This window comes from Sinocyclocheilus rhinocerous, unplaced genomic scaffold (genome assembly GCF_001515625.1).
Source record: "Sinocyclocheilus rhinocerous isolate Xijiao unplaced genomic scaffold, SAMN03320098_v1.1 scaffold2647, whole genome shotgun sequence".
NCBI classification, from domain to species: domain Eukaryota; kingdom Metazoa; phylum Chordata; class Actinopteri; order Cypriniformes; family Cyprinidae; genus Sinocyclocheilus; species Sinocyclocheilus rhinocerous.
In genome coordinates this window covers 61,822-76,413 of record NW_015639108.1, presented here as the reverse complement: position 1 = coordinate 76,413, position 14,592 = coordinate 61,822, and the positions used below count along the sequence as shown (strand labels likewise).

The following is a 14,592-nucleotide window of genomic DNA, read 5'->3' as shown; positions in this document are numbered from 1 at the left end:
GTTTATTTCTCACAATTTGTAGTTAATATCTTACTATTGTGACTTTTTCCTCATAATTGCAAGTCAGAATTCTGAATTCTACACTGTAAAAAATAAATAGTTGAGAAAACTTAAAATAATAAGGCAACGTGATGCAGTAAGACTTTTGAGTTCTCTCAACAATAGTTTTTTAGTTCTGCTCAGTAAAGATACTTTGTTTAGTCAGTGTAAATTGGTTTGTTCATCCAATGCTGATTGTCTTATTTTGCTAATAGAAAAGTTATTGTCACAGCAACTGAAAACACAATTACTGTCATTGAGGTAAATTATTTTTTTCTGTTGCCTGGATGAAAAAAAAAACGTGTAAAAAGTCATCTCATTATCGTGTTTATATTTGCTTACGAATGACAATGGCAACTTAGTCTAATAAGTAGACAACATTGTCTATGCTTGTAAAACAACATACAAGACTAAGATACCCAGAAGATAGACATGAGTGTGTGAACATACTCTAGGCCTCAAAACTAGACACACTAACCTCAAGAATGGTGACAACCATTTACATCACAGTACAACAAATAACTAACAATAATGATAAAACAACAACAACAAAAAAATTTAAATGAAGTCCGCAAACAGCAAAACAATAATCCTATAACAGTAACTGCATAATTTATTCATGCTGCAATGCAAACTGGGAGCTCACAAAGCCTTAACATTTCAAAAGTATGAAATTCTTTGTTCAGTCAACTGTGTTTGACTAGTTGGGGCAACATTTGGGGTAATTTTGTTGGTCTGACAAGGGTTTTTATGTAGTTTCAAGAAAATAGCATTTTTTAGTATTGGAGACTCAAAAGGTTTCGTAAACTGGAAAATGTGCCACTGTATTTTCTACAGTGTAGTTTATTGTCACAAAATACATATCAGACCGCCTTACAACATTCTTACAACAACTAACAACAACAAAATGAGATATTACAGTTATTTTTGTTTTGCAGTCTATAATTTCCTGTATGCACATGCATTGTATAAAAACACTGTACAATGTCTGATATTGAACTTTTTGACACTGGGCTTCATGTCTGTTACCCTGGTGGAAATATATACTGTACTTCTAAAAGCTGACAAAATAAACTTAGCATATATTAATATTTATGACCTCATTTCTTGACTCAGGGGTGTACACAATATTTTTTTTTTCTCCAATAAGATGTTTACTATAATGGGAATATAAATAATCATAAATAATTTTGTTATATAATTATTATAAATATATTATACATTTAACATATACATAATAAATATAATACACACACACACACACACACATATATATATATATATATATCACACACACACACACACACTCATTCACACTCTTCACAACAAAGGGTTCATTCACTAATGGTGTGTATACACATATTTGTGTGTAAATCCTGTGTGAGCACACATAATTCATCAATAAGTTGTCACAAGGTGTGTTTTTGTGTTTCAACATGTTCCCTCTTTTAGAAGGTCTGAAAGATCCTCAATGGACCCAAGAATGATGAAAGCCAGAACACCACACACTTGACTCAGCTGTGGTCAACCTCATAGAGTTCCAGCAGTTTTGAGTTTTAAATAAAAATGTATGCTTTGGATATACACTCCTCCGACAGAGAAGTCCAATTTTGCTCCAGTAATGAGTCTCTTTCCTCTCTGGGCTCTTGATAATCAGAAGTATTTGCATCCCTTATTTTGTCCAGGGCAGATTAGTGGCATCCGCAGGCTCTGACGACCATGTTGCGGTACTTTTTCAATATTACGTTGGAACTGTCATCGAAGTACAAAACGGAGATTCCGTGTAACTGCGTTGGAGCACAGCAGGGCTTCGGGACTGTTTCTGGGTTTATGAAATGGACCTGGAAAGAGCACAGAAATACATGATTTGACATAATTTCATTATAACATAATTCTAACATTATAATTATAACAACTGCAGAACATGTGTATATAAACTCTGAACTCTGAACTGAGAACTCTGCAAATTTCTACACAATTAGAATGCCATCACAAATCTTTCACCAGTGAGGTTTGCTGTTATTGACATTTGGGCTCTATGTACAGTTGATGAGTTGATCAATAAGTAGATTAGATTTGAGAGTGAATAACCAATTAATTTTTATGTTGGACCTTATTGACTTTCATTGTATAGACAAACAGTTGAAACATTCAAATATCATCATATAAGAAAGACTATTACAAAGGGGTCAGTTAAACCTGACTAAATTTTCATTTTTGGGTTAACTATTCTTTTAACAGAGGAAATGACTGTGGAACTCACCAGTGTCTGTACAATAGCATGGTTTGTGGCATTCATATAGGAGTTCAAGGGGAACACACATTCTCCCTCACAGTAGTATGCAGCGTAACCCTCTGGAGCAATGATCCAGTCCTGGAAACACAAAAAAGATGAGAAGGTTTACAGGAGATAAAGGCATAAAGAGGAGTCTGAAACAGGAAGCTGATTACGGTACCTGCCATCCCAGATCTCTGAAGCTGACATACAGTTCATGCTTCTTGCAGCCCTGTTTGGGGTCTATGCTGGCGCCCTCTGCATAGAACAGGAGGAAAAATAAATATGTAGCACATTTGTTAATAACATGTTAATAAACTGTGTGGATATTAGGGTTAGATAGTATGAAGGTATATATTTCTGGTAGATACATAAGCCTGAAAATGAAATTACAACAATGATCTAACACTAAAAGTTTGTCAAAATGTCACCTGCAGCCTCAGCTGTCTTCAAAGCCACCTGGCTGGGTGCAACACCAGGTTTGGGGTTTTTAGAGCGGTGGTGACCCCTCTGTTTGTTTCCTGATGCTGAGCGAACACTGCGGAGATGGATCCCTGACGCTTTCAAAAATGCCACCATAAATGGCTGCTTATTCTGAGGTCCACGGCTGCCCACCAGACCTGCTCTCCTTGGGTTCATTCTCTCGCCTGCAGAGGGCGACAATGAGTTGCTTGATGACCGAAAGACAAATACTCTACTCATGAGTTAGAATCATAGACATAAAATTCTGTGATCATGTTGTTCCAATAGTTTGAATAATCTTTGAACTGATTTGGTGTCCAGAACAACACTGGAGCCCCCTGACGTTTCTGATATGAATATCTACTTTTGTGTTCCACGGATGAAAGAAATGTTTGGAACGACATGAGGGTGAGTAAATGATGACAGAATTGTAATTTTTGCCAGAACTATCCCCTATCCCAAATGGCTACTCTGACATTTGGCTGTTTAGGATGGTAGTTTTGCAGGTTGCTTTATAAAGGTATATCTTAATATTTGAAGATACCCACCGTGTGCAGTTTCCAGAGAGAGCTGCAGTCCCAAGTTCTGACCTGGGTTTATAACCCAGTGGTTAGTGGTGACCGTGAGGTCAAACACCAGCCATCCCTCTTCTGCCGCCCATACCACTCGCGAGTCTAGCAGGTACAGCTCCCTACACAGGGTCAGAAGAGGACATATATGGGTCAATAGCTCTTTACTACAAACACACAAAAAAATGCATATGACCAATGAAACAATTAAAAACACCTAGATTGTGCCCTTTACCCATGCTAAACTCAAAAACGCAATGCTAGAGTATTGCTATGCATCTGCTAGAATGTTCTGGGATAAACTAGTCTAACTCTATGTTTCATTTTCCTGCATATTGATAGTAAAGGTGGGGTGAATTTTTATACAATTTAATGGACAAAAAAAGTCCATTGTCTATTGTCAGTAATGCATAAAGCACAGCTCACACAGAAACTGTTAGTCAATGTGGCAAATCCCCAAGACCAACTTAAACCCGCTACAAAAATCCTACTGAAATAAATTGTCAGACAACATAAAAATGACCACACCTTAAATGTCCATGGCAGTAAATAACCCTCAATGAGACTTTCACTTCAGTTCAGTTTTAATGTGTCACCTCGTTCACACAATGTAACTGAATTTGAACTACTGTTAGCATCATTGTTTTTTCATGAGGTTTTCTCTGCAGACAAGTTTACAAACTGCGGAAATGAGATGCGAAAATGCCATGTCATGCCAGGACTTGTTGTCCTTCTCAGATACAGATATCACAAAATAAGCTCTATTCCATGAGATAACAACTTGAGGTCTGGCTGATACGAGCCATAAAATCAAAAACAAATGACGCTGCACAGGCAACAACATGTTCCCAAGACAGCGTCAAAGTTCCCTCTTATTAAATGTGATGCTTATAAAAAGAGATCAGATTGTCCTCCGGTGATGAAAACGGGGCTTCTGGATGGCTCTCCAGAACAATGACTTGACTTACAGGTAGGATTTCAGACCTTGAGGCCAACAAAAGACTAGGTCTTGACGTTCCTCCTGTCTAGTCGCCTTGCTGTCTGTGCGCATCAATGGGGCAAACCGTCTCTGCATGACAATAGGAGAGGTGCAGGAAGGATAATTCACAATGGGTGGTCTTCACAGGGAATGTATGCATCGGGGGTGGATAATGCTTTAGTGTGCGTGTAATTTAGAACAAGCAATGGAGACCTCAAGAGAGACAGTCTGTCTGAGCATGTCTCACCTGGAGGACTTCTTCAGGTTCTCCACTTTACGGACAATCAGAAACTTTCCAAGGAGGTGTGATCAAGGATGAGGGAATGAAGAGGAAATTATTTCGGGTGGAGGAATGGGGTGTTTCTCCAGATGTCTGGGGTAAAGAACCTCCCTTCCACTGAGGACTCTGCATCTCAATAATTGACAGTAATGGCTTTGTAATGGCGCCTACTCTCACTGCTTGTTAGCGGCCACACCATAAGTCAGATTGAGGAATTCTATGGGAGCCCAGGCACTATAGACATGTACCATTGGGCAGACAAATCAGTGTGTGTGTGTGTGTGTGTGTATCCCTCCCATATTTCGACTTAAAAAGTGTGGGTGGTGGCATATGTTTCATTTCAGAAATTTCACCGTTTTTTTTTTTTTATTATGCCTGCAGGACTTTGCAGTCTACCCTATTTAAAAAACAACCAACTAGAACATACCAAAGTCATAAATTAGCTTTTACAATTCTGAAAAATGACATCCTTGACTGACACAATAAATAACCAAACCATTAAAATGCCAAGGGCAAACAGATGCACATCCAAATAAACTGGATTTAAAGTCAATGTGAAACACCATACTCATTTTACTTGCATAATCTGTCATATTTTAGAGTACAACAGGATATTCAGTGAAAGAGACTTGAAATATCCACTGGGAATTGATTGGATCATGAAAGTGGGTGTTAGGTTTGACAATGGACCTGGAGGTTGAAAGGGAGGGGTTGATCAAAGTCAGCCGAAAAGGAGAGTAGCTTCCAAGACGGAGCAATTAATTACATTTTGGAATATCATGAGCGATTGAATCATGCACAATTGAATAAGGAATGATGATTGATGTCAAGGACTGAACGGCCAAATAAAAATAGTTTTTCGAATGTAATGTATAATAACATACCTTTTGGGCTGCTGTTGGAGCACCTGGAACACACTGACACGGAAAGTCTCATTTTCATAGCGCTCGTACACAAAGTCCTTGTAGATACGAAGCTCCGCAGTGGTCACGGTTTCTCCCACTGGTATGCGGGAGAGGTCGAAACGAAACTCTCTGTGGTGCTGATGATAGAGACGGAGGTCGTCATCTGGGTCCACTACAGAAAAACGGAGATGAATTTAATGGGCAGTATATTATATGTTATGTTATGTTATATGTTGTGTTTGTGTTGTGTTGTGTTGTGTTGTGTTGAATAGTTATGTTATGTTATGTTATGTTATGTTAAAGAAAATTAACATTTCTAATTCTAATAGTAATTTCTATTGTACTATCATCATTTAAATATTAAAATGTTGTAATTCAACTGGCTTCTTCATCATTTTGAAAATCATAAAAAAAAAATGTCAGGGTGTCTTCTTCATACCCATGGGTTTGCAGCTCATTATTTGTATCTTTTCAAAACTGTTTTCTATTATTACCCAGTCAGTCAAATAAAAGCTTTTTGATATTTTGAAGTTTGCCTTTTTTTTTGGATTGTATTTTTCCCTACCAAAGAGAACCTTCAGAACATCTGAGCATATTGAATTTAATTATTTAAATATTTTGATGTAATTGAGGTCTATTTTCTTTAGTGATTGCTGATGAATTTACATATTGCCTTAAAATGGTTGTGTTTGTGGAGTGACTCCTCAATTTTTTTCATGAGCTTATATTAATTGTAATTTTACATGGAAAATTTCTATGAATCTGTCCTTGCAAACTCGTGTACAATATGTTTCTAGCCTTAAGATGTAACATTTCCTGCCTTAGCTAACTGTGTGCGAGACACATATGTGTGAGCTGGTTAAAAATTCCTCTAAATTTGGTTTGGTCTGAATGTGAACAACAGGCTTTTCTTTTGTCTTGTTTGACTTCACAGTACCGCTGCCAACCAATGAGAGCACACACTGACACCACAGCATAAGTCACTGTACCAGATTTCATTCTGTCAGAAACGCTATGGAGTCACCCTGAACACTTATGCTTGATTGCCTCACCCACATCACTGTGTCCAAAAAAGAAATGTTTGCTTCCATAAGCCGGTGATTGATCTGGGCGCTGGGTACCCTGGGGACCGAAGCTGGGGGAGAAACCACAGGCCCTGCACCCACCTACCATAGACTTCAATCACACACATGTGCCAACCACAAGAAAAGCTCCATTAAAGGCCTGGCCCGGAAACCATCGCTGCCCCACATATGCATAGGCTATACATACAGATATACGTAATGGATACACATGCACGTTCAGATGGTATATTGGTGACTCCTCACAACGCTAACCTGAGAGACATGTTAACTGTGGTAAAATAATCTAATTCCGGATATGGAAGAGGTCTTGAATAGCATCTGGCATATCCCAAATATTCCAGACATGGTTGACCACATCTGGGAGAAGGTTGTCCTTATCCTGTTGAAAAGACCAGCATATGTTGGGTTGTGGATGCTGGGATCACCACCAGGCTTCTCAGGCAGCTTCACCAAAAAAGGCCATCTTGAACAGCACTATTCCAGCATAACCTTCTGAAGGTTAGTCTTTTCAGCAAGGTAGGCCTCATTTCCTCTTTTGTTGGCAGTTGGCATCTGAATCTGTGTTAATCCACATCCATAAACAGCAAGAAAGACTCAAATAAAGTATCTCAAAGAGTGCAGAGGAAAAAAGTCATAATGAAATCTCTGACTTAACCCATGTGTTTAATCACCCCAGCCCAAACCCAGCTGAGCCGATCCTCTGAATTTCCAGTCTGATGGTGGCATGAGCAGAACATTTCCTGGAGGTTTCGTGCAGCTTTTTCTAGACTAACCAATCTGTCATCCTTGAGTACCACCCCTCCACCCATTCCAAGCTTTTCAAGTGACCTCCTGCAGGTATGCAGGGAATCTGTTATGACGATTCCTCTTCTTTTAATGCACATCCTGTCTATAAGTTCATGACATCAAGTGCTAGGGTACAGTGATGCATTTGAGTCTTTTCCAACTTCTGACTATCTTGCGAGAGCATGATTATTGGGGGAAGCACTCGGAGAGAAAAAACTCTTGACGCATGCACATACTCAAAATAACGAGTCATTTGTCTGAATGCAATTAAACAGTGGAAAGGAAAACATGGGTATTTTATGAAGGCAATAATTGCTTGTAAGGTTTGGTGTGTTTATGTGAATGAATATATGATGCAAAGATCAGATGTGCATGTGGCACCATGTGCTGTGTTTTAACACTTTTTAGCTCTTGATCTAAGGACACACTGTAAAAAATGACCGTGAATTTAACGGTAAAAGACTGTAAAAATGCTACAGTAAAATCCTGTTAAATGGTTAACGGTAAATTCCCCTACTATATACGGTGAAAAACTGTATTGGACATTACATGTATTGGGCATTAATTTTACGGTAGTATACCATTTTTGGAAGTGAAAAATACTGTATAATTTACAGTGAATAACCGTAAATTGACATTCCCAGAATTCCCTGCGTTACATTTCAAATTTGATGTTTTTTTGTTGAAATAACTATGTTTCTTTTTAGTTTTTTCTTATCAGTTTTGTATATTAGGGTTGTGTGTTACACCTAATGTTGTTGAATGTTTATTGCATTATTTCAGTTTCATGTGTGTTACCATGATGGTGTTTGGTGTTTGTGTGAATGACACTGTGCACCTTCTATATATGTTATTATTTAAAAGCTGGTTGTGATGGGCTTTTGTTCATCATGTGACTTTCTCATCACCATCTGCATTTGGTGGTTATCAGTGTATTACAAAGGTACAAAACAGATTTTAGTACTTCAATAGGTTGGTATATAATAACATTTTATCAGTTAATGAAATTACGGTATTTAACTGTAAATTTAAGTTAAAACCGTAAAACCTAAAACGTTGCTACCGTATTTTTTACGGTAAAATTCCGGCAACCACAGCTGCCGGTTTTCTACCGTAAATTTTACGGAATTTTTTTTACAGTGCAGGAATGACAGCAATACACTTGGCAGAACAAAATGTTTCAGTTGTTATAATCTCTGTTGAGTAAAAACAATCATTACACCCACAGATGTAAGCATAAGCCTTTTCCGCTGTGTGATATGGGCTATCAATCAATTAAAGATTTTTATCAAATTTATTACGTTATGGCAATTAATCAGTCGGTCGCATTTAATTGCATATACCAATATTTGCTTAGAAAAGCACATAAATGACCATTCAAAGATCATGAAAATATGAAAAACAAAAAATGTGTGCTTACAAAAAATTTAGAAGTCAACAACAGGATGTTCTATTGTCTAAATTCTAGGCTGAATGCTAAACATCAGACAATGAAAAGTGTGTTTTCTGAGCGGGCTGAAAAACTAATTGGAGGTCTAATCTGCTTTTGGTGCCGAGGCTTGAAATCTGAGGAAAGATCTGCTTACTTTCTTCAAAATCAGCTTATGAACATAAACAGGTGGATTTGCACGCTGTTTGTTGTGCATGCTTCTATACGCTGAGTTTAGAGTTCGCTAGAATTTGGATTAACAATTCACGAAAGCAATCGCTGTTTGTTTTTGTTAATCTATGGTAATCTTGGTTGACTTGGTTGATTAAATGTATGCCTTATGCTCCATGTCAAACACTTCATTCAGCTTTTTTAGTTTAAAGATCTTGTCTGTCTAAACTTACAAGGCCAAATGAGTGGAAATGTCTTGTAAATTATTGGAAAACGGGAGTCATTTTTAACCACAAGCTGCACTATGAGGTCACAGCCAGGCTGCTGGAAACCACAACCTTTGCAAATTAAAACTAGAAAAGTAGCAAACTTTGATGTCAGTATGACAAAGCATTGTTTAAGAGTTGAAAAGTAAAGACAGAAAAACTTGAAAGTAAAAACCGAAGGTCATACATGCCTCCACAATATGAAAAGGAAAAAGTTTGTCAAGACCGATTTAGATTGTTGGCCTAAGAAAGCCTTGCCTGGAAGTTTAAAACAGTTTGAAGGTTATATAAACATTGTGTAGTTTGATACAAGAACAGTTTGAAGGTTGAAGGTTATAACGCTGCGAGCGGAGGCAGAAGAGAGGCAAGCGGGCGGGTGTGTGGGCTAGGCTAAAGGCTAACCCGTTCAAACCGCCGCTTCCTACCATCTTTCTCTCTAATGCCCGGTCGATCCGCAACAAGATGGATGAAATACGTCTACAGATGACCATGCAGAGGGCTATATACAACTGTTGCTGCATGATCTTCACTGAAACTTGGCTGGACAGCACCACTCCGGACGCGGCTATTGAGCTAGCGGGACGCACCGCCTATCGAGCCAACAGGACTGCGGACTCTGGTAAGAAGACCGTCGGGGGATTGTGTATCTATATTAACAACTCCTGGTGCACAGACGTCACGGTAGTGGATAAACTGTGTAGCCCAGATGTGGAATTCTTGCTGCTCAAGTGCAGGCCGTTTTATCTCCCGAGGGAGTTCACTGCTGTTTACATCTATGCTGTGTATATCCCACCAGATGTGTGTTTTCTGAGCGGGCTGAAAAACTAATTGGAGGTCTAATCTGCTTTTGGTGCCGAGGCTTGAAATCTGAGGAAAGATCTGCTTACTTTCTTCAAAATCAGCTTATGAACATAAACAGGTGGATTTGCACGCTGTTTGTTGTGCATGCTTCTATACGCTGAGTTTAGAGTTCGCTAGAATTTGGATTAACAATTCACGAAAGCAATTGCTGTTTGTTTTTGTTAATCTATGGTAATCTTGGTTGACTTGGTTGATTAAATGTATGCCTTATGCTCCATGTCAAACACTTCATTCAGCTTTTTTAGTTTAAAGATCTTGTCTGTCTAAACTTACAAGGCCAAATGAGTGGAAATGTCTTGTAAATTATTGGAAAACGGGAGTCATTTTTAACCACAAGCTGCACTATGAGGTCACAGCCAGGCTGCTGGAAACCACAACCTTTGCAAATTAAAACTAGAAAAGTAGCAAACTTTGATGTCAGTATGACAAAGCATTGTTTAAGAGTTGAAAAGTAAAGACAGAAAAACTTGAAAGTAAAAACCGAAGGTCATACATGCCTCCACAATATGAAAAGGAAAAAGTTTGTCAAGACCGATTTAGATTGTTGGCCTAAGAAAGCCTTGCCTGGAAGTTTAAAACAGTTTGAAGGTTATATAAACATTGTGTAGTTTGATACAAGAACAGTTTGAAGGTTGAAGGTTATAACGCTGCGAGCGGAGGCAGAAGAGAGGCAAGCGGGCGGGTGTGTGGGCTAGGCTAAAGGCTAACCCGTTCAAACCGCCGCTTCCTACCATCTTTCTCTCTAATGCCCGGTCGATCCGCAACAAGATGGATGAAATACGTCTACAGATGACCATGCAGAGGGCTATATACAACTGTTGCTGCATGATCTTCACTGAAACTTGGCTGGACAGCACCACTCCGGACGCGGCTATTGAGCTAGCGGGACGCACCGCCTATCGAGCCAACAGGACTGCGGACTCTGGTAAGAAGACCGTCGGGGGATTGTGTATCTATATTAACAACTCCTGGTGCACAGACGTCACGGTAGTGGATAAACTGTGTAGCCCAGATGTGGAATTCTTGCTGCTCAAGTGCAGGCCGTTTTATCTCCCGAGGGAGTTCACTGCTGTTTACATCTATGCTGTGTATATCCCACCAGATGCTAATGCCAAGCTAGCGCTAGCACAGGTCTATGACAGCGTTAACAGCAGCCTGGTCGCACACCCGGACAGTGTTTTCATCTCAGCTGGGGACTTTAATCACGTTGACTTAAAAACAGCCCTTCACAAATTCCACCGCAACATGAAGTGTGCTACCAGTGAAGATACAATTCTGGATCAAGTGTATACTAATGTAGCAGACGCATACAGAGCCCAGACTTATCCCCACCTGGGATTGTCAGATCATCTCCCTCTTCTGCTGCACGCACGGTATACACCCAGAATCAAAAGGGCTGGGAATTATGTTAAAAACTGTGAGAATATGGCCAGAGGACACTATTCCTGTGCTCCAGGGCTGCTTCCACCACACAATATGGGATGTATTTAAGGGACAGGGCACGCACACACGTGAATCTCTGGATGAATACACCACAAATATTTTATGCTACATCAATTTCTGTGTGAACAGTGTAAAATCTTGGATACAAGTCCATGTGGCATCAAACAGAAAGCCTTGGATGACACACAATGTACAACAACTAATTAGAGCTAGGAATATAGCATATAGAGCTGGGGACTCTAATGCCTACAACATAGCCAGGACTGCTCTAAGGAAAGACATCAATACTGCCAAATTATATCACAAAAGGCGTATTGAAGCCAATTTGAATAACTTCACAAAACCCAGGCAGGTTTGGGAGGGCATCAAGGCCATTACGGACTATAAGAGAACATCTACACATCTCCCTCAGTAAACAGCAGTGCCACCTTAGCCAATGAATTCAATCTCTTTTATACTCACTTTGACAGGGAAAACACAGACCCTGAACTGCCTCCCCTCCCCTCTATTGACTCTGCTCCAGTCCTTAGCACACATGATGTGAGACTTGTTTTCCGCAGCATCAACCCCAGGAAAGCAGTTCTGGGCCGGGTGCTGAAAGACTGTGCGGCCGAGTTAGCGGATGTCTTCACTTCCATCTATAACATGTCGCAGTCCACGTCATGGGTCCCTGCCTGCCTCAAGGCAGCCACAATAGTACCCATCCCCAAACAGTCTAATGTCACTTGTCTAAATGACTACAGACCTGTGGCACTCACCCCGTCCCAGCCAAATGCCTGGAGAGATTGATCATCAAACACATTAAAAAAGCAATACCACCAACACTTGATCCATACCAATTTGCATGCAGGGAGAACAGGTCAACTGAGGATGCCATTGCGATTGTGCTCCATACAGTATACTACTGGAACATCTAGAGCTCAAGAACACCGAGGCTGCTCTTTGTTGATTTTAGTTCAGCTTTTAATACAATCCGGCCGTATAAACTCAGATCTAAATTACACAACCTGTGACTAAACACCACGCTATGCAATTGGATTGTGGACTTTTTAACTAATCACACACAGTGTGTGAGAATTGGCGGGCATACATCCTCCACCCTTCTTACTAACACCGGGGCCCCCCAAGGATGTGTGCTTAGCCCGCTGCTCTACACCCTTTTCACACACGAGTGGTTGCTTGACAGTTACTAGGGTGTTCTGACTGGATAGATAGATAGATAGATAGATAGACAGACAGACAGACAGACAGACAGACAGACAGATAGATAGATAGATAGATAGATAGATAGACAGATAGATAGATAGATAGATAGATAGATACATCACCCCATCCAACACAGATTCCAAACACATCATAAACCTGCCCTCTCTTAAAATGTGTAAAACTTTTGATGAAATTCCCAAGAGGTCAGCCAAAACAAGCATTATTTTCCACTTCTAAACACACTTGAAGCTGTATGGTGACTTACAGCACATTGGAATACTAAAGACAATAATAAAAGACAGGAATTGGGTTTAAGAAATGTTCAAGGAAATCACTGACCAGATCATGCCCTTCTGGACTTAATAAATACACACACTTGCAAAAACATTCACACAACTGCATTTACATCCACATATCAGCCTACAATGAATGCCCCATCTTTCAAATATTCAGCATCTCTTTCGACAACACACATACACACGTTTAACAAGCACTAAAAGGTCTTGAAAGCAAGAGTGTTTGGATGATGTATGTGACCCTCCATGTCTACTGCCCTCAGCACTCTCCAAAAATGCCTCCCTAAATCCTAGTCATGCAAAACAAATCCCCATTAAACCCCATGTCGTAGAGCTTTGAGGGAATTCTGTGGAAACTGGATATGTGCTTGCTGCCGTTACATTTAACTGTGTTGAATAAGTCATTTTAGCAAAATAAATAACTAAATAATAGTAATAATATTAATAAATCACATTTATCTCAATCTCTCTGAAATGGCAAAAAATGACTGCAAAACACATTATTTGTATATAAAATGACTGATGACAGCTGCTAACTAAAAATTAATACAGTTATATAAAAAAATAATTTAATAAATTTACATAAAAATAAATAAATGTAGCTGTTACTAAATTTGGCCATACATGTTCTGAACACAGTGACCTAAAATACTAGATATGAGCTATGATTAATACCATATATAATCTCTAATTTATACTTAAATATAGTTTAGAATATCAAAATGTAAAACTAATTAAAAACAAAATAATCCCAAAGGACTGCTAGTACCAGTTAATCATTAAACAATCTTAAAATAAAGGTTCCAAGTGGAAGCAAATGACTTTGCAAACGGCCAGGGGACATTCTTTAGGTTTTTTTATTTATTTATTTTTATTTATTTGTAATTGCCAAAGAGTCGTAGCTCTCAAGAATACAGCCAAAATGGTTTGTGATAAAAACCTCTTTTTATGCTTTGCTGAACCTAAGAATCAACAAAAGACCTTTATTTTTAAGAGTGAATGATGGAATCTACCTAGAAACAGATAAGATCCTCTTTGATAAACTGATTAAAGCAGAATCTGATAACTGATCTAACATGTGATGCTCACAGGATTCATGTGTGGGCAGTGTTGGGCTAGTTACTCAAAGAATGTAATATATTACTCATTACTAGTTACTCCTTTCAAAAGTAATATTGTTACTTTACTTATTACTTTCTGGCAACAGTAATTAGTTACATTACTATTTCTTCACGTCCCACAGAAGTTGTAACTGTGTATCTTCCACATGAAATTCTTCTAGAATGTTACTAACAACATATTTCTGCCTCATCATTTGACCAAAATCCACATTGGATCGCATGTTATTACAAACACTCAATAGTGATTGATAGTGACATTCAGGTAGAAGTGTTGTATTAATCTCATTAATTGTCATGTGTAGCTTGAAGCTAATTGTAATTTCTCCATTACCCATATACGATTATATTTCATTATGTATTTTATCAAATCACATAAGTTTGTAAGAAACTGTTTAATTTTCCAAAAAGAAATTATAGTA

The 14,592-nt window shown here is 38.8% G+C and overlaps 1 protein-coding gene across 1 annotated transcript in view; it reads right to left on the bottom strand.

Annotated features, from left to right (window-relative positions):
• Positions 1 to 1,730: 1,730 nt before the first annotated feature.
• Positions 1,731 to 14,592, bottom strand: part of LOC107751030 (bone morphogenetic protein 7-like) — a 14,179-nt gene continuing 1,317 nt past the window's right edge. Inside the window, exons 2-7 of the mRNA XM_016566599.1 lie at positions 5,489 to 5,681; positions 3,325 to 3,467; positions 2,746 to 2,961; positions 2,496 to 2,572; positions 2,303 to 2,413; positions 1,731 to 1,880 (exon numbers count right to left, since the gene is read on the bottom strand). Coding sequence (XP_016422085.1) covers positions 1,731 to 1,880; positions 2,303 to 2,413; positions 2,496 to 2,572; positions 2,746 to 2,961; positions 3,325 to 3,467; positions 5,489 to 5,681 — 890 coding nt within the window. The remainder of the gene's footprint in view (positions 1,881 to 2,302; positions 2,414 to 2,495; positions 2,573 to 2,745; positions 2,962 to 3,324; positions 3,468 to 5,488; positions 5,682 to 14,592) is intronic.